Here is a 22,871-nt window from a genome sequence, read left to right as displayed (position 1 = left end):
CAGCATGCTTGGCTCCTTCTCATCCCCCTGCCCCAAGGATAGTGTGTGTTGCTTGCTGGACTCTACTGCTGCAGCCAAGCAGGGATCAGAAGATACCCCCTTCATAATCTTCCATTATGCTGTAGAAACACATGGGCTGACCCCAAGCAGTCTGGGTCAGTCAATCAAGGCTACCCTGTGCAGTGCTGCCAACTGTCTCCATACAAACTGAGCCTACAGAGTACGCCAAGATGTATGCATGTGGGCCCCTGATTCTGCACAGCATTAGAACGGCAAGTTCAGCATTCAAATGCCTGTTCCGGGATCTCCAGGTAAGTTTTTCTACCAGGAAACAAAGCCTGGGAGAATTCTCCCAGATCATTTGAATGTGTGTACATGGCCTAAGTCAGATGAACTCATGTTCATGTTTATTGCCTCTCTAAAAACAGACATTTAAGTTCCGATTTCTCCCCCACACAACAGAACTTGGATGTCCAAGAAATGGATTTACTCAAAGGGTGGAAAGACTATTTTAATCTCACAGGATCAACAGGGGAAAAATATCTAAAACATGAAAAATTTAAATCAAATCTTTGGTGAAGAAATGGAAATATGACAACAAACTGGGGGATACGACAACAAATATCAAGCCCACCGTTCCTCAGAAGTAGACTCTTTGATCACACTGCTAAAAAGTACAGGAACAACATCTCAAGTTAAACCTTCTCCCTTTTAGTAAATCTTCAAAATAAGTGTAAAAGCTAACGTTTTTGATGTGGCTCAAATCTTTCAAAATGAAATTTGAAAAAGATTCTGCAACATTAACAGTCCCCAAACAGAGAAATAAAGGACTAAAGGGATCTGGGATCAGTCTACCAAAATTCCCAGCTGTATATTACCAGCATGAGAGATACAATGATGAAACTTATTTGCCAAAGTGAAAGTCTACAGTTAGCAGAGAACACAGAATCTGAGCAACAAATATAGTTGCAGAAACAAGCAAATCCAGACAGCAGCACGATGTCAAAAGTCACTGGCTCCATGAGACTTCGTAAGCTACCCAAAAAGATCTTGGAAGTAATAATGAAGCCCTGAACAACAGACCAAGTCACAAAGGTACCAAACTACCCATTGGCTGGACCACTCATGATATAAACCAACATCCAAATCCAATGTTGGATGTCCTTAACAGTCCATCAAAATCCTGAGGTTTCTCTATGACCAGATGACTATGACCATTGTTTGCAGTGGATCAGAGACGGCTCCATCTGTCATCCAAATTGGGATCAAGCAAGGATGCATCATCACCCTAATTCTGTTCTCCATTTTTGACAGGCATTCTTGGTTCTCATGAAGGACCTCCTTCTTTCTGGAACTGACACTAAACACCAAATGGATGGAGGGCTCATAGTTTCATAGTTGGTAAGGTCGGAAGGGATCCAAGCAGATCATCTAGTCTGACCCCCTGCCATGGGCAGGAAAGGATGCTGGGGTCAAATGACCCCAGCTAGGTGGCTGTCTAGCATCCTTTTGAAGACCCCCAGGGTAGGGGCAAGCACCACTTCCCTTGGAAGTTGGTTCCAGCTCCTAGCCGCCCTGACACTAAAGTAGTGCCTCCTGATATCTAGCCTGAATCTACTCTCCGTCAACTTATGGCTGTTGTTCCTTGCTACCCCTGGTAGTGCTTGGGGGAACAGGGACTCTCCTACTGCCTGCTGGTTCCCCTTGGCAAGTTTACAGGCAGCCACCAGATCCCCTCTCAGCCTTCTTTTGTGGAGGTTGAGGTCCTGTAGCCTCTCCTCATAGGGCCTGCCCTGCTGCCTCCTAATCATGAGAGTGGCCCTCCTCTGAACCCTCTTGATGCTGTCCACATCCCTCCTGAAGTGTGGTGCCCAGAACTGGCTGCAGTACTCCAACTGCGGCCTGACCAATGTGGCATAGAGGGGGAGGATCACCTCCTTGGACCTGCTCATGATGCATCTCTGGATGCATGACAAGGTGTGGTTAGCCTTCCTGACCGCATCCCCACATTGGAGGCCCATGTTCATCTTGGAATCAATAGTGAGTCCAAGATCCTTCTCTGCCTCTGTGCTGATGAGAAGGGAGTTCCCCAGCCTGTAGGTATGCTGCTGGTTCTTCCTCCCCAGGTGCAGTACCCTGCACTTGTCAGTATTGAATCCTATCCTGTTCTCATCCACCCACCCCTGTAACCTGTTTAGATCTAGTTGCAGCCTGTCCCTCTCTTCTAGCGTGCTCCCCACATCTTAGTGTCATCTGCAAACCTGAACAAGGTGCTTTTCACCCCTTTGTCCAAATCGCTGATGAAGATATTGAACAGTGCAGGCCCAAGGACCGAGTCCTGAGGAGCCCCACTGCCCACAGCTCTCCAGGTCGAAAATGGCCCATCCACCACCACTCTCTGGGCGCAGCCCTCCAGCCAATTTGTGACCCATCTGACTATGTAGGCATTGACACCACGGACGCCTAGTTTTTTTTAAATGAGGATGGGGTGAGAGACAGTGTTGAAGGTCTTCCTAAAGTCCAGGAAGACTATGTCCACCGTGGCACCTGCGTACTGAGGCTTTTGTGACCTGGTTATAGAAGGCCACCAGGTTGGTCTGACAGGACCTGCCTCTAATGAACCTGTGTTGATTGTCCCTAAGCATACACTCCCCAGCTGGCCCCTTGCAAATGTGCTCCTGGATAATTTTCTCAAAGAACTTCCCCAGGACCGAGGTAAGACTAACGGGCCTATAGTTTCCTGGGTCTTATTTCCTCCCTTTTTTGAAAATGGGGACCACACTGGCCCTTTTCCAGTCATCAGGCACCTCATGAGAGCACCACGAGTGCTCATAAAACTGTGTCATTTTCAGTCTGGATCATTTTCATTTGAAGACCAAAGTATTCAAAACAACCATACTTGACCATCAATATGCTGATGACTGTGCCATCCTTGCACGCACTCAGGAAAATCTTCAGATAGCATCGGATCTCTTTGCAGAAACCTTCCAAACTTTAGTTTTCACAAGGTTGAGAGAGAGGCTCCAGGTACTCTCCAGCCTGCCCCAGGCCACAAATGTGTGTGCGCTCCCCATAACACCATAGAGGGAAAGACCCTGGAAGTAGTCAAGCACTTCATCTACCTCAGTAGCCACCTCTCTACTGAGAGTGGCTGCACCTCTCTACTGAGTCAGCACTGATGAGGAGATCCAGTACAGGATCTGGTGCGCAACTGCCTCCTTTGGGAAATTGTTTTGGCATCTCTTTAATCATTGTCATCTCCAGAAAGACACAAAGATGTAGGTCTACAATTCAATCGTCATCCCCACTTCCCTTGGATGTGACATGGGTGATCTACTGTCATCATCTCAAGAGCATGGAGAGGTATCACCAACTATGCCTCCAGAAAATCCTCTGCATCAAATGGGAAGATTACTGCACAAAGGCCAACTTCCTTGTTGAAACCATGGTTACCAGCACCGAGTCAGTGATCCTCAAGCAGTGACTTCACTAGACCAGATATTGTGTGCTGATGCCACAGTCTTGATTCCCAAAACACGTGCTCTACTCTCAGTTACAGCCTGAGATCTGACAGTGGCCAGGAGATATGCTACGAGGACACATTGATGACATACCTCAAGAAAACCAATGGAGACATCAAGAAATGGGAAGAGCTGGTTGTCAACTGACTCCAGTGGCACCGCAAACTCAACCAAGCAGCAGCCTGTTTCGAGGTAAAGCCCTCCAACTAGGAGAGAAAGGGTGGAGGAAGGAAAAGAAGAATCCCAGTTTACAGCCTACTCTGCCCTGGAAAAAGACATGCAACTTCTGCAGACTGGTCTGTGGCTCAAGGATTGGACTCTTAAATCGCCTCAAAACCCATCAATGAGCTGTGGTAGAGATCATCTCTGAATTGAGGGATTGCCGATAATGATAAAACCAACATTATGACATCTGTTGGCAGAACAGAGCATCAGATAAGCAGAACTAATCCTACTGCAGCATCATTTGATCCATCTTTCAAACAGGTCCCCAAAAAGAGCTTCTCCTGCTTTTTTACAGGTTGAGTTGAAATATCACATGGCATTCAATAATCAAAAAACTATCAAGCAAGCTTTTCTAAAGACAGGTTTAATCTCAATATTGGGACAGATGGCCACTATATTGAAGGTAACAGAGAAAGGTAAGTTGAATCAGATACACTAGCACTTGGATGACATATATCACATGAATCTGAAAGGTCTTCTGAAAATGGAATGGAATTTAATTGAGAACACAGCATAACTCTAGTTGGAGAAAAGGATAAAGAAACCAACACGCACAAAAGATTTATGTAAACAGAGAAAAAGAAGAGAAAAAAATGCAACTTTTCTAGACAGAGATGCAATAAAGGTAAATTACTCCCAAATTTAGTGTTCCAGCAAATAATGTATGATCAATGTCATGTAAGCCAGTGATGCTCAACCTTTTTGCCTGGTGGGCCAAAAGGTTAGTGGCTGGTCTGTCAGTAGGCTAGTTCCAACCAGCAGTTTTGATCCCGTTCCCAGGGAGAGCATGACATGGCTCCATCTGGCTGTGCTGTGCACAGGGGCAGAAGGGCGCACGGTACAACTCTAACCTAGCTGCATGGGGGTGGAAAAAAAGGAGTGTAGCTCAGCCCCCATCCAGCCATGAAGGAGGGGGAAGACGGGGGCATAGCCTGCACCCTCCTACCACATGGTGGGGGGAAAGGGCTGTTGCCCGGCCCCTACTCAACTGCCACGTGGGGCTTGGGAATCTGGCAGTAGGGGAGGGTGGCAGTACTTAATTGCCAATGTTCCTCCCCCCACCACCAAAATTTCCTGACCTGTGGAAAGCCCCGTGGGCCAGATGCCATGGCTTCACAGGCCAGAAGTTGAGCACCCCCTGATACAGACAGTTGAGGACATTTCTTGATCCAAACACTTACATTGGCTCATTTTGCAAATCACAGAATATTAAAATGACTAAGATTAAGTACAATTTGGAGAGAAAGAAAAGGCAAAGCAATTCAAAGCTGGAACCATCTTATCTTATCCTTCTCCCCTAACAGAAAGAGCAAATTGACAATGGGGGAACGGACAGGGAGGGCTATGCTGTTGAATACTTCAGTCCTAAAGCTGGAAATTGATCCACAAATCTGAAAGATTCCCAAAGCTGAAGGAAGTCTACACTGCAAAGGTCAGTTGACTCAGGGCAAGTGTGAAGTATGTAAAGCTCAAATCCTGTCCTGTTCTGTCTCAAAGTGCTACAGCTTTTTCATTTTGGCTTATTCTGCCTGAGATTCATCATAGGTCTTCTTCATGGCATGGTTAACCCATAGTCTTTCCTTAACCTCCGTGATCCACACTGAGAAACTTGTGATCTGAGTCTGGAGGTGCTTTAAGACTACACTAGCTTATCCAGCTGGAAATACAAGTAAAAACTTGCCTACTCTGTAGCAAGGATGAAGGGAAGACTTGCTCCAATGTGGAACACCCTCCCATCCATCTAACTTTTGCCCAAAGAACAGATGTTTTCTTCCATAAATGACTGGATTACTGGGCATCCCTTTAAAAACTGTGGAACATGAGGCCAGTGTCGAGTGAGCAAGCAGACCTTTCTATAGCATGCACAACCAGAGGTGGTCCTGTCCTGAGTGTCAAGCACCTGGGTGAACCATGCAGTAAAGACAGTGTTAGATGATATACAGGGTGCAGACAGACATAATAATTAAACTATTTTAACAGCTCTTTTAATCACAAGGATCCAGATGTACAAGCCACATTTAGAAAGGTTTACATTTCAAAAGTATATGTGGATTATCAAGTATTATTTTGAAACAGTCCTTGAACTGGTTCAGTGCGATGCACAGAAACCAAACTGCTGCTAGTGTCTGTCTGGTCAGTCCTCCAGGTATCTTGCACTGCACTGGTCCTCACCCGCCCCTCTGCCCTCCCCATAATGGACTACTCTGGTACACAGCCAGAGCTTTATTGCCCCAACTTTTATTGCTTAAACTTGACCCAGTCTGTGCCACCCCAGGCTGATTTGTAATGGGGGTTGGTCAGTGCAGAGGGGGCACCCCTGTTTGGGTTCCCAGGGTGCTGCTCAAAGTTTCTGCACCTTTTAAACAACATTTTCTCTCAAGCTGCTTGTGTGTTTCATTCCATTAGTGGCAACTGACCACACTTGGGAGCATCCTGGGCTGATATGGCCTAGGGGTCGGGGTAGCTAATGGGTAGAAGGGTACCCCTGCTTCTATATTCCAAGGGTGTTGCCCAAGGTCACTGCAACTTTTAAGCAGCATTCTCCCCCAAGCCACTGGTCAATTTTATTCCATTCCTGACAACTGATTTGGAGACCTTAGGCAGAACCTAGAAGCAGGGGTACCCGCTCTGCCTCCCGCCTGTCCCTAGTCAGACTACAATGCCCCAAAGTCTGGTTACCATTACCAGAAATGAAATTAAATTGATAAGCAGCTTGGGGGAAAATGCTGTTTAAAAACTGAGATCTTTGCATACATCCCAGAATATCCAGCTACCCAGGAAACAAGAAACAGGGGTCCAGGCTCCTCCCACCTGGCCATCCTTAGGGAAAGTCTTTTCAAGGGAGCCTCAGTAAGAGACCTTGTGCAGCCCCCTGGGAAGGGAGAAACAGGGGTTCAGGTATCCTCCTAACCGGCCAATCCTTCATCCCCAAATCAGCCTGCAATGCAATGAACCCTTGTACACATTAGTGAGAGGGGGGAATCAGAAAACTGCAATTGTGGGAACTGACATCTTTCTCTTGCTTGACATCCAGCCAATTAGGAGTTTCCTCGCCTACTCAGAGAATATTAGGTAAACTGGGGCACTAGCTACTGGGAGGGATGGTGGGTTTGGTATTCACTACAGGCCTCTGGTGGCAGTCTGACAGCACTGCAATGCCATGCCTAAAATGTGACTATTCTACTTAGAACCTTTGGCAGCGTATGCAGAGGCACCTCTACCAAGACGACTGGGAAGTGGTTCCCAATCAGTAATAGTCTTCGAATATTTCCAAGCCTTACATCTGTCTACACCCGCAGACACTACAAACTGCCTCTGGGACTTACAAACACTAGCAAAAATGGAACCTGTAATTCAATACACCATTGAATACCTACCTGCCAAGAGGTCAAAGTGCAAGGTAGAGCTCAGCTGGTTAAATGAGAAACCTTCTGTTTTTGCCAGTTTTGGATAAGTCTTGCAAGGAACAGAAAAGTCAAATGCTGCTCAAGAGGCACAGATTTGGGAGAACTATTCTAACTCAACTGCTGCTTAATTTGATACTTACTGATCATGCCTGGTATCAGGTATGTTTCGGTCCATTCGCAGTTTGTCACTTTCTACTTGATTAAATTTATTCCGAGCGTATGGGTCCTGACCAGATCGAACCATTGTAGCACTAACATAGGCATCTTGATCGAAATCTTGCCATCGAACTTTTCCTGAAGTGAAAGAAAAAACCTGAAGTTAAAATAAAATTAACATAAATTTGAAACAGACTTTAGTTCTCAACTGCTGAAATCAAATTGTTTGCTTTAACGGTATAAAAAGTACATAACTTCCTAGTAGCATATGCTGCAGAGTGATCTACTGTACGCTACCCAATGTATTAGTGCTGGACTAGAATTCAGGTATTCAGACCGCAACTCCACTGCAGTATTTGTTAGACCATGCTTCAACTCGTAAGTTAAAAATCTTAACCATAACCTAAGTTACCACATGTCCCAATTCACGTCTTTAAAAGACAAAAATCTATAAAATTAAGTGGCTGATGATTTAAGCATATATGTATAGGCCAAGAAAGGCTTAAAACGGTTTCAGCTAACACTTCAATTAACGTCACACAAGTCACTCAGGTTTAATTTTGCATAGCAGCATCTTTTAAGAAAGAATCTGAATTTCTGTATTCCAAATGCTTGTTCCTTTGGCAGCAAGGTTAGAAGTAAGCATTATTTTAGTAAGACCTAGAAAATATTGCCAAAAGGTAGTGCTACTTGATCACTTTGTTATGGAGGACATGAAGTAGTTGAAACAATTTATACTGTTTAGGTTCCAAGCCAGTAAACTCTTTTCTTTAGTAAAGAGCATTAAACTATTCAATCACTGGTAACAGTTCTCTTCATCCAAAGAAAAGGACAGTGTTCTTCCTGACAGAAGGACGTCATTTCAGAATACAATGTTGCTACCCTGACTACTTGAAAACAGCCTACATAACAACAACAAAAAAAAAGTTTCTCACCTCAGGAAAGAAAACAATCCACACAGGAAGCACATACCTCTCCCATCATCTCAGTGGGAAACCTAGTGCACCCTCCAGAGGTCAATCATATGGACACACAAATCTGCCATTCAGGTAATGGTTTGCCTTCTGGCAACCAAGGGGAAATGCTCTATGAAAGGGTGTGCCTGAACTCTTAGGTAGCGACCTACCAAAATTGCGATTTTGAGGATTTTTGTGAAATCTGGCATTGCCCATGAAATCTGTGAGGAGGAAAAGAAAAAAAAAAAAAAGAAAAAAAAAAAAAAAACTTATGGAAAATAAAATGCTGGCTCCCCAGAGGAAGTCAGCAGTCCTTAGGGCGCTGCGGCAGCCCACTAAGGCAGGAAAGAGAGGAGGGGAGGGCTGCCCACTTGAAGAGTTGCTGGCAAGATGGCTGCAAGGGCTGCCTGGCATGTGGTCCCACCCCTCTGCACCAATTGGCAATGAGGGGCAGGGCCGTATGACAGGCAGCCCTTACAGCCAATCAGCGGTGACGGGTGGGGCCACTGGGGCCCCTGAAGCTAGAGACATGCAGGGCCAGTCATGCTTTGCCTGCAAAATGGCTACCGGGCCTGTGTTCTGCTCATGAAATGGGGAGGCACCTTAAATTCAGTAGGTTCCTACTCATAGGTGAATCGTCAACTTTTGCAATCACAGGATCCAATGGATCTCCTACCTTCTGCTTCCCTACCTCCTACTCAATACCCAAGTGGTCAGGGCACTTACTCAGAAAGCACCTCTGTACTAGGCTTCCCTCACCCAGATGGGCTTGATCCCCACCTCCCAGTTCCCAAGAAAAACTGCTGTGGGCTAGGCAGACCAGAACCCACCACTCTCCTTACTGGGCTATTTAAAATAAATAAATAAAAAATAAATATGTAAATAAATAAATAAATAAATAAATAAATAAATAAATATGTAAAATTAAGGTCCATCTTGCTAACTCTCTTGGTCCCATGAATCTCATGCTTTTGGACTAGCTTCAACAGGAGAGATAAAGAATACCCTCAAGCCCTGCCCAGCCTAGTCCACAGCCTGGTGACCAGACGCCTCCCTGAAAAGTGCAGGATGTTGGCTTGGATCCACCCCCCACCCACAGACTGAGGAAGTCCTACAATGCATTTTCTAAACTTTAACGACTAAGCTACTGGACAAAAAGGCAAGTGGTCCTACTACCCCTATTCCTCCCAATTTAAATAACTTAACACTTAGAGAAAGACACGATGCAAAAACAAACACATTGACCATTTTCCAGGGGTCTCACCAGGGTGGAATAGGATTATACTTAGGCTGGAAACAGATGTTGCCTTTGTGTCATCATAGACATTTTTATGGCAAAGACAAAGGCAAAGCAAACAGACATCCACACAACAAATGTCGAAAACTGTGACTGTGACAATAGGCGGTATAAATTTGTGACGCTTTTTGCAACAGACAACTAGATGCTCCTGGGACTTCAGGGGGCCTATCCTGTGCACTCCAAGAATCCCCCTGTAGGACTGGGCCCCTGAAGCCCTCAGAGCACCTGCCTGAGTTTCCTCATGTGCAGAGGCATGACAAAGGAATTCCTCGGCCTGTGTGTGGTGTGGCACTGCCACGCCCAGAGCTGGGACAGTAGGCAACATTTGTATTCCTTAATGAGGCAGATCAGCTGTGCTAGGTTACATCCCGGTACAGCTGATCCTGCTCCAAAGACTACATCTGTTTATAACCTCAGTGACTGAGATGCCTGAAAGCCCCATAAGTACCATTTCAGTGTCAGAAATGGAACAAAATCTGGGTCCAAAAGTTTTTCTTTCATCTAGGAAAAAATATAAAAGATGTCTGTAGCACAGATTAATTTAGAATTAAGAGCTATATGACTATTGACAAGAAACACACTTCAAAACTGTAGAGGATTAAAAAAAAAAACTTCAAAACCATTGGAGCCCAAATGCTACATTTTCCAACAACTAAGTACTGTTCCCTCCCCACAGCAAAGTGGAAGTGCTCATGGAACTACATTAAACAAGTGGCACAAAATAAGGTATTATGTCATTAAACACGTAATGAACAGATAGAAAAAAAATCCTCTTCAGGGGGAAGGGAGAGGTCACTGTTTTATGGACAAAATGTTCATAAGAAGAGTGAGGTTTCACAATGAGATTTCAAAAGCAACACATGGAACTATCATTTCAAAAGGTATTTTGAACAAGTTCAGTAAGTGGCAGATTACCAGAGATACTGGCATTTTCTTGGAGCACTGCATGTAGCCCAACTAAAGCTTTTAGGTGAGTAATGCGTCTAACTTCAGATACTTTACGCATATCCTGCTGCTTTGTATCAAAAAGGTATGTGATTATAAGAGCTATCCATTAGAATTTTTAAAATGCACAAGTCAGAAGTTGGTCAGACATTTCAAGCATCCCTTTGCTACTGCTGCCAACCAGCACAGCATGCCAACTGAGTTAGGGCTGGTTAATGACATTACAGCCAAGTAGAATTTCACTTCAAATGTATTTGAACTTCTGCTGGGAAATAACAGACTCTGATGCCAAGGTGATGATTATGTTACAAAACCAGATCGAACCAGCTGTCTTCTATTTACTAAAAAAGAAAATGAGCAAGTTGAGATTCTCTACAATCTCAGAGAAGCCCAAGGCGCTGACCCATGAAATCAGCTCTGACCAAGGCTACAAGATTGCTTGTAATACTGGTAAAAGGCACATGAGCCATGCCAAAAGTGTTTTAGAACTCACTGATATCTGGTTGAGCTGCAAATACCACAGCAAAGATGCATGGATCTGTAATTTGGATTACAATTTTAAGATCTATCCAATCACTTCTAATTGAATACCTACTGATACAAAATGAATTACCCATACAAAAGATTAAGAAAGTGTGGCCACGTCTACACAAGACGCTTACTGTGCAGTAGCATCGCCAGGCACGAACCGTGACACGATGCTACTGAACAGTACTCATGAACTACTGCACAGTCATTAGTACTTGGTTATGCAAGTACACTGCTACAAGACTCAAGACATCTTTGCACGTGATTGTGACTTGGAACAAGTTGTTGCTTGCATCAAATCACTCTACACTTTATACAATTGACAGTTTTTAATACATACAATAGTATGAATTTTCCAAATGTTAATTCTTATGGGTTAAAAAAAGCTGTTAAAACACCACTCTGATCAATCCTTCTTGCAAATCTCAGCTTCAGAGACCTGAGGTCACAACTGCAGTATGTATATGTACAATACACTGATTTAGAAGCAGCATGAAAGAGTGCAAATGTTCTCACTAGAGCAGTTAATAGTATGTACCATATTTACCTGAATCCAAAATTACAGGCAGTCCTCGACTTGCAACGTTTTGAGTTACAACATTTCGCACTTACAACATTTATAAATTAACACCGTTTCAACTTTGACGTCAGTTTCGACTTTACAACGCTTGATCCGATGCCATGCTATGCCGATGTATACGTTCACTGCATTGCCCATCTCCCTGGAAAACATCTGTCTAAGCTTCCTTGGATGCTTTCTTTAAGAAAGCAGCCCAGGCTCCAGAAAAACCTGCAGCCGAGACTCCTGAGAAGACTCCAGCCAAGAGCCCTTCAAAAAGTCCAGCAAAGCCACCTCAGAGAAGTCCTTCCAAATCAATGTGATTGCTAATTACAATATATATACATTAATGTAGCTATATTACTCATCTATAATTGATTGAGTACACAATTATGGTTTATTTTTGGTGAAAATAGGGTATCGGGCAATCCCTCATTTATAACATTATTTCCTACGGGAAAACAGGTTCCAAGTTAAAACATTTTGACTTAAGACGCAGTTTTCAAGAACCAATTGTGTCATAAGTCCGAGGACTGCCTGTACTTCAAAATTACCATATTTACTTGATTCCAAGGAGAGGGTTCTTTCCCCCTTCCTATACCATGAAGGGAAAAAACCCTTTTCTTAGAATCAAGTATGAGAGCAGTGCGGGGTGCAGGTAGCTGCTATGGCTTAGGTTCCAGGCCCTACCTGGGGTCAGGGTCATAGCCACAGCTGCTACACGCTCCCCCCGCCCTTACTTCGGCACCCAGACATCTCCCTTCTGCAGTCTCTTCCCCTATTCTCCCCTGCCCATGCAGACTCTGCTCCCCCACCTGCCCCTTGCCCTGCCCCCCTTCACCCATGCTCCATCCTGGCAGCTCTGTCCATGCTACAGTCTGGCGCACTGAGTACAGCCCCAGCCCAGGCCCACAGCAGCAGCCCACAAGGCTACTATAGGGGCTGTGCTGGAGCCATGCTCAGTGCCCCAGGCTAGAAAGGGGACAGAGCTTGCCAGCGCAAAACAAGCAGGGGGGAGCATGGAGCAGGGGCTGGAGGAGGAGCAAAGGCTGGGGGAGGGAGAAACTGGGGGATGTGGGGGAAAGGGGCAAGCAGAAGCAGCAGGCAGAGGGAGGGGGCAAGCGGCTTGACCCACCACTGCCTGTCCTCCTGTAGTGATGTGGGGGATGAATTAAAAGACGACCCTCCAATAATTAGATTCTATGTGTGGAAAAGTATAACAAATTCATAAAGCTTCCCACAGAATCATATTGTGCAGGGGTTGTCTTAAAATTCAGGTTCATTTTAGATTGGGGCAGATAATTATTTTGGGCAGAGGGCCGCTTACTGAGTTTTGGCAAGGTGTCAAGGGCCGCATGGGTAGCCCCGCCCCTTGAAAGGTGCCCCATCTCCTGGTCCCCATCTTGTGACTGGAAGTCCCGCCCTCTAATCCCTGACCTTTCCTACCAGAAGCCCCTCCCCATGTCCCCCAGAAGTACTCCTTTCAGGAAGGGGTTTTGCCGTCTCGGAACCAGAAAAATACCAAATTCTATTCTAAAAAGCAACCATCTACAACATTGATTAATTTGATTTCAAAAAATATTTTTGTCCCAATGTACATGCATCCGTGTAGTGTACACAGAAGTGATAGTCTAATTGCTTAAAATGAAGTCTTACTCTTGTATATTATGGGGAGCGGGTATAGGTTTGTGGGAGACTGTGGGTGTGTGGGTATGTGGATAGGTGTGGGGATATGTGGAGGGCGGGTGTCTGGCGTGTGTGAGGGTCTGTGTGTATAGCAGTACGGGGGGGGTGCATGTGTGTGTGGGACTTGCCCTATGAAAACACACAGATACACACATACTCCCACTCCTGGCCCTAGGGTACCAGCATGGGCTCCATATGGTGCAGGAGCGGCTGGCAGGGAAGCAGCGGGGGGAGGGCGGGGGGAGGAGGAGATGCCTGCATCTTTGACAGGCAGCCAGGAGCAGATGAATACTATTTTTTTTTTTTTTTAAAGTTTTTAGGGGCCCCATGGACTGGACAGAATGGCCTGGTGGGCCAGATTTTACCCACCCCTGTCTTAGATCCAAGTAATGCAATAACATTATGCTCCAGTAATTAGATTCTATAGATGCCCCCACCCTTTGCCCCCCCAATACCAGTGCCCCCTTGCTATCAGTCCCTCCTCCTCTTTTCTGTCACTTAGCCTATCCAGCAGCTCCAACTCCAGCCCAGGGCACAGAGCACACTGTGGCCAAAGGGGCAGCCCCTGGCAAGCAGCAACAATAAATTGTTCCAGCCTCATCCTAATAGAGGTAGAAGTAGCACCAGCCCTAGCCCTAGCCAGTAGCAACAACTCTTGCCCCGGCCCTGGCCTAGTAGCAGCAACAAACGAGAGCAACCCTGACCCTGGCCCTTGCCAAGACTAGGCTTCCCTCTCCACCTCTACCCCGTGCTGAATGAAAAAAAAAAGTTTGTCTTGGATTCAGGTAAATAAAGTAGAATTCTACTGTGGGCAGATTATAAGGTTACAAGTTACAACAGCAAGAATGAACTATTGTAAATTTTAAAAGAAAGAGACTGTAAGGCTACTTAGCAAAACTAAGGACACAGGTCAGTCGCATCATATGTGCATTTAACGTACGCAAATTCAACTATACGTGGGGTGGGGGTGGGGGGGGCAGGGCTTGAGTTTGCCCACGGCGCTGCCACTTACCTGGAGACCCATTATGGCGGTGAGGGCCACTGCCTCCAAAACCTCCTGCTGTCACCATGGAGCCGTGCCCGGAGCTGTGTAGCTGGCCGCCAGGCGGCAGCATGGTGATGGCCGGGCAGCACGCAGCCATCCCCACCACCACCACCCTGCGCTGCGCCGCTGCCGCACAGCTCTAAGCACGGCTCCGTGTGCAAACTCAAGCCCCGCCCCCCCTCCCACCCAATGTATAGTCACTGATTTTTGTCTTACGCACTGACTTCAGAACGTAGCCCCCACATAAGATGCAACTCCACTGTATTGTCTCTGCTTACTGCTGCGGAAAGGCTAATGTTTCAAAAACAACTTGCTAATTAGGTTTGAAGATAAAGGCTGATCAACAGATCCTTTTTCATTAACTGAACATGCATTTTTTTTTTAATTTTTTTTTTTACACTATTTAGTTTATGCATGCATAATTGCAGACTTCAGTTTTGAAAATTATTGCTGGTCAGTTTCCGGTGGCCTACAGAGCTTCCCAATTAGATGGTGCTGGTGCACCTTATTTCCCAATGACAAACTGAGCAGATAAATACCAGAGCAGATAAGTAATTTATTTAAATTGGATTTATTTAAATTGGACATTCTTTAAAAATAAACCTTTATAGAATTCAGTTTGAAATGATGACAACATAGATTAGTGTAATTTTAGGCCTTAATGATAAATAATTTAAACAAGAAGTACATGTTTGCTGCCAACATTTTAAATTAAGTCAAACTGGTGAACTAGTATAACATTCCTGGCTAAACACATGTAACCAAAGTTGGAAGCAATAAACTACCTTTTCACAGAAATAACTTTGCTTGCAGGTTCAGAGAAGATATTTTCTTCATTCAAGTTTCTTCAACTAGTCTAATTTGACCACTACCTCATTCAAAAGTTCAGAAATTAACTGGGGGAGCTAAAAATGAAACGCCTGGTTTCATCATCCAATCTATGAATAAAAATGAAATGCAAGAGGCTGAGATCTATTAGGAAGAACATGGCAACCAGAAACGGTCAAAGCTGGTATTTCCTTTTTTTTTTTTTTTTAAACAGTAATTTTTCAAGAAAAACATTTTGCTATTCCTTTTTCCTTGCATAGCCAACATATTAAATTTTAAATCCTCTGTGCATTTTATTGAATACGCATTTGAAGTCAAATAGAGCGTGACAAATCATAAGTGCAAATAATCAATTAGTAAATGGAAGATGAACAAGTTTAACAAAAAAGTGTAATAATTAAGAAAACTCAGTAAGTGAACATTAAACTATGCAACGGCTTAAACATGTGCATCTCAATGACCACAAAACCCCCCATGAAGACTGTTTAAGTACAAATCAACATGTTCTAATCATTGCCAGCCAATGTTTATCTATCTTCCTTTAGGAAAAAAAGAACTAAAAATACAAAATAAGGTTAAAATCAATTGTTCAAATGGTAGTATGCTTGCCAACTCAAATCAGATTAAAACAGGGAACTAAAATCGCTTTAACAAATATCTATTAGAGTAGAGTGATATAAAACAAATAGGGGTGCACTGATGGAGATTTCTGGGGGCCCAATGCCAATAGCCGATTTTTAAGGAGGCATATCAGCTGATACTGATCCGATTTCCGATATGCAGCTCTTCGGCTTCAAAAGCTGTGTCCAGGTGGTAAGTCTGGTGTGGTGGGAGGGGGAAGATCAAGGCCTGTGCTGTGAAGGAGGGAATGGTAATGGGAATAGTGCTAGGGCTGACCAGCCAAGGTGGCTGGAGGGGTGTGGCACAGAATCGTAAGCAGTTCGCGTGGCGTGGGGTGGGCTGGGCTGCAGCTGTGGGCTGGGGACGGAGTGGGGACAGGAGGGAGGCGCGGCTCATCTAGATGGGGCATGGTAAGGGACAGAGGGGTAGCTCTCACCACTGCGCACAGCTTGTCCAGTGCTCGTCTGGCAGTTCCCACCATTTGTATGGAAGAGCTGGGGGGTGTGCCCCCAGATCTGCCTGGCTTGGAAGAGCCTGGCCCCAGCCCATGCAGAATCTATACCCCTCAGCCGGAAGCTTTTGCCTCTGCCTTGCCCGGTCATAGCTCCTAGCTGCTCAGCCCTGTTGCAGCTCCTTGCATCTGGAAGAGCTCAGCCATGCCTGTCGCAGTTGGGGTGATCCACAGGAAGGGCCCAGCATGCCTCCAGAGTTGCTGCTGGCCCCTAGGAGTGGGAGGCACCTCATCCAGCCCTGCTTTGCACCCCAGCTTGACTGACCCAGCCCTTAAAGAGTCAATCCTTATTCCAAAGTTATGGATCCAGCTTGCTGACTTCCCTTACTGACATTGTTTTAACACAGAGGTCAGCAACATTTTTGGGCAGAGTACCAAAAACACCCACGACCTTGACTTGTAAGATGTTGGTGCCAGGGACAGATGGTGGTAGGGAAGCCACGAGGGGCGCAATCCTTGTTGTGGCAGTGCAGCCCTGGCCCCTTAACCGCTGTCCACCCTGAGGCACATGTGTCAAGCAAAATGCCTTTGAGTACCACACTCTGGCACCCATGTTGGAGGTTGCCTACCCATTTTTACATGCCAGAGGCTATTCACTTGGGAGACGATGCTGCAGATATGGGTATGGCCCAGTGCGAGATTTACACCCTCTCCCCCGGACTTTCAAGGGCCAGCAAGAGATTACCAGACACCACCAGAACTGCAACGCTTTCCAAGGCTCAGGCCCCTCTCTCAGGGCGAACCCATTCCAGGGCATCCTGCCCTCAGCACAAAAAAAAAAAAAAAAAGAAAAACCCACCTCTTCCTGGGGCTCCTGCTGGCTTCCCTGGGATTGGTTGCGTAACCACACTGGACGCCTCGTGGTGCCCATCTCCACCACTCCAGATTCGGGAATCTGACTCTCTTTCGATCGGCTGAGGGCAACAGAAGCCACCACCCGCCCCTTCGGAACGGCGCTCGCCTATCTCTTAGGACCGACTGACCCATGTTCAACAGCTGTTCACGTGGAACCCTTCTCCACTTCGGCCTTCAAAGTTCTTGTTTGAATATTTGTTATTAGCACCAAGAGCTGTACCTATGGATGCTCTACCTAGGCCCATGCCCTAGGCTTCATGCCCACTGCAGAGGCCCTCCAACTCATTGTGGCATACCCCTGTGGCTCATTGCCACTGATGCCTGGGTATGGGCCCAATTCTCTAGCACCATCCATTTTCAGGACTAGCTGATTTGGCAGGTGAGTTGTTACAAACCTTACTGCAGTGGTTCTCAACCTTTTTTTGTATCAGGACCCATTTGTAAACAGTAGCCAGTCCCAACCCCATGCCCCTCACTCCTGACCTGCTGCCCCCCACCCTCAGGTCTCAGACCCCAATGTATGGGGCAGGGGTGTAATGGCAGAGTAGGGGGCGCTACTACGCAGAGCCACCTGCCTCACTGCGCCAGGCCCAAAACCTCACTTTGGAAGCCTCCCTTGGGGAGCCTGGAGCCGGCTGTTCTGCTTCCTGAAGAACACCCGCAAGCCTGTGGTAACGCTGCCACCACCCGGGCACTAGTCTCTGGCAGGGCTCTGTGCAGTCCAGGGCAAACAGACCCTGCCAACCTTGGGGGTGCTTTGCCCGTAGTAATATTTCTGGGCGTTTCTTTCAGCCTGAAGCATCCCTAGATAGCATCAGGAAAAACCTAAGAATAGAAAGAAAAAATCTTCGCTTGCCAGGCAAGGAGCAGAAGGCCTTCCCCCTCAGCAGCCCAACACAGCAGGTTGTAACCCAACACCTTATATTGAACCGGAGCGGGGGGAAGGAGGGGGGGGGAAGTAGAATGAGGATGTCAGTACACTTTGAGCAAACAAAAGCAACAGGAGTCATTACAGATACTGGATATGGTGACCCTTTTAAGATGCAACTGGCCTAAACATAATTCCTCTCCTGGCTAGTTTCCAGATTCCTACTTACAGAAATCACCAAGCAGCAGCCTGGTGTGCTTGCTTGAAGTTTTTCAAAGTGCCTATCAGAAGGAAAAGAGCAGCCAGTCCCAGCTAGGGTTTGCTAACTTTATACTACATGGCTTCAGGCCCATGCCATTAGCCTGAGCAAAATAGCCCACCACAGGCCCCTCCTTCAGCCACTCGTAATATTCCATGTAGCCACAGCTATGGCCAGCTGCAAAAATTATCTGGCAGCCAATAATTTTTTTTTTTTTTTTTTTTGCCATACATACTCCTGTCATTGGCAAGGCACCAGGGGGCTGGGGAACAGCTCCTCAGCCAACCCTACTGAGCCCAGATTGGCAAGCTACCCCTTGCGTCAGCATCCCAGCATGAACCACAAGGAGACACTGGGCTCAAACATGCTGTGGCCTTTAACTGGATCTCTTAGGGGTACTCCCCTTAAGAGTCATAGAAGAGTCTGAACTACTCCCCTCATTTACCCGTGCTGCACTGGTTGTTTTCTCCTGATCTGACCTCAAAAGTGGGCACCCTAGTACCTATGTCCAGACCAGACTGAATTGACTTGATCTCAGAAGCTAAGTAGTCCTGGACCTAGTTAATACTTGGATGGGAGACCACCTGGGAATTCTGGGTGGCATAGGCAGCCTAAGCCTTTTGCTTGGATGTGCAGAGGAGGGCATTGCTTTCTTATTTTAATTCATTTTACTTTACTTCACTGTTCATATTCTCCTCCTAACCAGATACAGCTAGCAGGGCTGGGGAGGAGTGCAAGACAGCATGGGAGAAGGATCAGACCCATCGGGGTCAGGCGCTGCCTGGCCTGCCAGCAACTCAGCCCCCAGGGGTGAGACAGGAGGGCTCTGAAGAAGAAAAAAAAAAAAAGGACTGGGGGAGAAGGGGCAGTGGTGTGAATGCAAATGTGGGGGAAGGGGAAGAAATGATCCTTAGATTAAGTTAAACCCAACTAAACTTCTAGAAAGATTTGATTGTGCAGAATAAAATTTACTAGGATACGAGCAACAGAGACACAAAGCTTGGCTCTAAAGCCAGCCACAGGACTGGCAGAGTGGCATTATGGAATGGGGAAGAGGAGAGATCTAGTGAGAAGCTAGGTAGCAGCAGAAGCAGCAGCCTATGCAAGAAATGGAAAAAGAATAGGAGGCAAACCGTTAAGAAAAGCCCCTCAATAAGCAGCTTCTGGTGGGGACCAGACACTAGGAGTAGAGGTAGGCTAAAAGTGCTAAACACAGCTCAAGAACTGTAGGATATCTACAACATATATCATTTTGATTTATTCAGATGTCAACTGCAACTGCATAAATTATCAAACAAAGAAATGTGGGGGAGAGATAATTCATCGTTTCAGGTGTGCAACAACATTATTTAAATCCTCCCTAAAGCACTGTTTAAATTTGATCTGGTAAACACTAAGTAACCTATACTGAAAATAGATCCATGGGAGGAAGCTTTAAAAACATCTTATTAAAAAGTTAAGGCTGCTAGATTAATTTTAACCTCTGTCTATTCTCAGCCTTATTTTCATAAGTACTTCATAAAAATTGTAACAGCAAGTTCAAATGTATAGTTAATTGCTCCTTTATTCAACAGGGGAACACAAATGCTTTTAATGAAGTCTGATCACCAGTTGTTAATTTAATACAATTAAAGATAGGTAGAAACACATGAGCTGGAAATGACTAATTCAAAGAGTTAACAATAAATCCTCTCTAGTTTCTCATCATGACAAAGGTTCAAAGTTTTGCTTTAGCTCTGCAAAACCAACGAAAAAAGAAAAAATCCTGAGTTCTTTAGTTATGCAGTACAAGGCATATAGAGCTCTTCAGTATACAAGGTGTGTAGTAAGACCATCAAATATTGGCTAAATATACACAGCTCCCTGAACTGAAGGTAAAATGTCACTCTACATTTAACAATTAAACGGCTTGGATGAATACTGCCTCCAAATTCTACTTATTATAGTATAGGAACACTGACCTCACAGTCAACAATTCCTTACTTTTCCTTGATCTGGAAATATGACACTGCACAAAGCTGAAACACAAACTGCAGCTCTCAACTTTCCACCAAAATAAAAGAAAGGGAATGCTACAAAGAGGAAGAAAAGGAGGAAAAAAGCCAATATACCTAAAGCTTAACCACTTGCCTGGAAAACATTCACAGTGCTTGCAGTGAGATAGATTAAAAGCTCCCAGTCTTGGGAGGTTAAAAAAAAAACCAACCACACACACACCCCCTTTCCAAAACCCACCCAAAATCCATGAGCATCCAAATTAAAAATGCTCAAATTAGCAAAGATTTAACGAGTCTGCCACAGTATAATCTTTGAATTTTCTGACCACACTTCCAGATACTACACAGCAGCATACTGAAATATAGTATGCTAATACTATATTAGCATACTAATAGCTAAATAAAGGATGATAGATAAAAATTTGATCAACAGCCAAAATGAAGAAAAAAAAAGTGTCACCACTTCTGCCCTTTCTGGCATTTTTCTCACTCCCGGTTCTAATCCTTCCAGTATCTAAACTCTTCCCTTTCATCTGTATGACAAACCCCAAACCTTCCTTCTGAGAATTTTCCTCTACCCTTGCTAGCACCTGTGCTTTTTTACTCTACAAACCATCAAAAAGTAAGATCCTTCTTAGAAGGACAGCCAGAAGGACTTTTTTTGGCACAGGACTGCTATACTTACTAGAAGAACCAAATCTTGGCTAGGCCATGGGTAACAATACCAAGTAATGCACTGGGGCATCATCAAGATTTGCTCTCCCTATCCAACCCAGTTTCAGCTTTTAAAATTTGCTATCACTGCAAGCAACATCAGGTCTTGCAGGCATAGTGCTTGCAAGCTATGGATGGGGAATCACTGCCATGAAACTGTTGTCTAACAAGTCTCATATATAAAGAACAACAACTAAAAGTTATGAGAAAAGGCCGAATTGTACAGATAAGAGTGAGGGCTATTATACTGTCAAAGAGGTCTGGTTAAGGAAAGAAACAAATGCGAACTGCTTGAATCCAAACTAACTGAAACACAGGGCTTGCCTACAAGGTTCACTTTAAAAAAAAAAAATTATATATCTACATACACACACACACACTTACTTATTGGCCTTTCACCTGTACTGTACAACACATTTGATAAAAAGTACATATGCATAGCCATAATTCTGTTTTTGTATGGAAGGTGGCTAAGACAAAGTAGGCCAAACACCGTAGGGGGACACTTTGAATTCAAACAGACATGTTTTACCAGATTCCTGCCCCCCACCCCCCCAAAAATAAAAAAGCAGCCTACCAAGTTAAAAAAAAAAAGGGGGCCTGCTTCAAGTAAAGAAGAAAGTTTTCCTTTGTTATTCTTTTTCCTCCCCCCTCCCAATATCTTCTATGCCATTCTAGATGCTAAATTTGCAACTTTTCACCAAAATTAACATGTGGAGTAGTATGGTCAGTCAATGAGTGAAAACATACTCTGAAATCATCCAATAAAAAGAAAAAGTCATTCCTTTTGCAAGACAGTTGGCCTTTAAATAGACTGACTGTACTTAAGTCAAGTTGAATTAAGTGATTGCTTTTTTTCATTCCTTAGTACATTCATTCCGTCTATACTCATTTAATCAGCACTGATCTGAAACACCAGTTTTATAGCAGGAGTCTCAGGAAGAGAATAATCATATTGGTAAATACAATACAAGCTAGCTGCACACCCAATTTGTATTTTCCTAGCTCATCACCAAGGCATTACCCAAATACCTTAAACCAAAATGCTGTACTCTGTCCCATTTATGTGACATGCTAGAGAACACAGAATGAGTAGAAAAAGAGAGAAAGGTCCATTTGCTTTGAAGTTGACACGTTAGCCTGGCAAGACTGTAGAAGAGGAGAAAAACACTACATCCATCAAAAAAGCTGATGTTATTTCAAAGTGAAGGCAAAGAAGCCCCTTTTGCTTAAAGATTTAATACCAGGCTCATCAGTTAAGCACCGTATTCCATATCAAGTGCCCTACCCACCTGCCAAACCCATCAGTGAAGAGAACTGGAGCGCCTCTTATATGGCTGCTTTCAGCAGCTGAATGCGCCCAAGAGGAGTAACTTACAGCATGGGCTGGCAGAGATCAAATGCAGGTAGGATTTTTGGAGCAAAATCCCATCCAAAAAAAAAAAAAAGAATTTAGAATAATAAAGGATTCAGAAAAACAAAGCTTTCCAAACAATGGCACATCCATGTTTCTCATGATCATTCTGTCACTTCCCCAGTAAAATGTTATCAGCATCAGAATAAATTCACAGCCCCTGCTTTTTGTCACCAATGACAACAAAGATTATTGCAATACCTGGAGGTAGCGTCTCCATACTTTGTGCTCTGTCCTCCCCATTGTTACTTCGTGGGTCTTTTCTTTTTGGTGAATCAATGTCATTTGGGTCCTCCTGAGGGGCGGGGAAAAAAAAAAAAGTATTTTCTTAAAGCCACTTCTTAAAGCAACATAATTAATTGATATTTCATTTCTGCATTTTCAAAGTAGACAGCAACAGCATGGTCTCTAAATCATTTTTAGGATGTAAAAAATTGGGAAAGGTTGCTTTTGGATATAAGCAAAACGAATGGATT

The 22,871-nt window shown here is 44.7% G+C and overlaps 1 protein-coding gene across 1 annotated transcript in view; it reads right to left on the bottom strand.

Moving 5' to 3' along the window:
* Positions 1–22,871, bottom strand: part of GALNT2 (polypeptide N-acetylgalactosaminyltransferase 2) — an 87,214-nt gene that overhangs the window by 63,080 nt on the left and 1,263 nt on the right. Inside the window, exons 3-4 of the mRNA XM_025194727.1 lie at positions 22,597–22,690; positions 7,294–7,447 (exon numbers count right to left, since the gene is read on the bottom strand). Coding sequence (XP_025050512.1) covers positions 7,294–7,447; positions 22,597–22,690 — 248 coding nt within the window. The remainder of the gene's footprint in view (positions 1–7,293; positions 7,448–22,596; positions 22,691–22,871) is intronic.

The sequence above is a fragment of the Alligator sinensis genome, unplaced genomic scaffold (assembly GCF_000455745.1).
Source record: "Alligator sinensis unplaced genomic scaffold, ASM45574v1 scaffold448_1, whole genome shotgun sequence".
NCBI classification, from domain to species: Eukaryota; Metazoa; Chordata; order Crocodylia; family Alligatoridae; genus Alligator; species Alligator sinensis.
The sequence above is the reverse complement of the archived record's forward strand: the minus strand, read 5'-3'. Positions and strand labels throughout refer to the sequence as shown.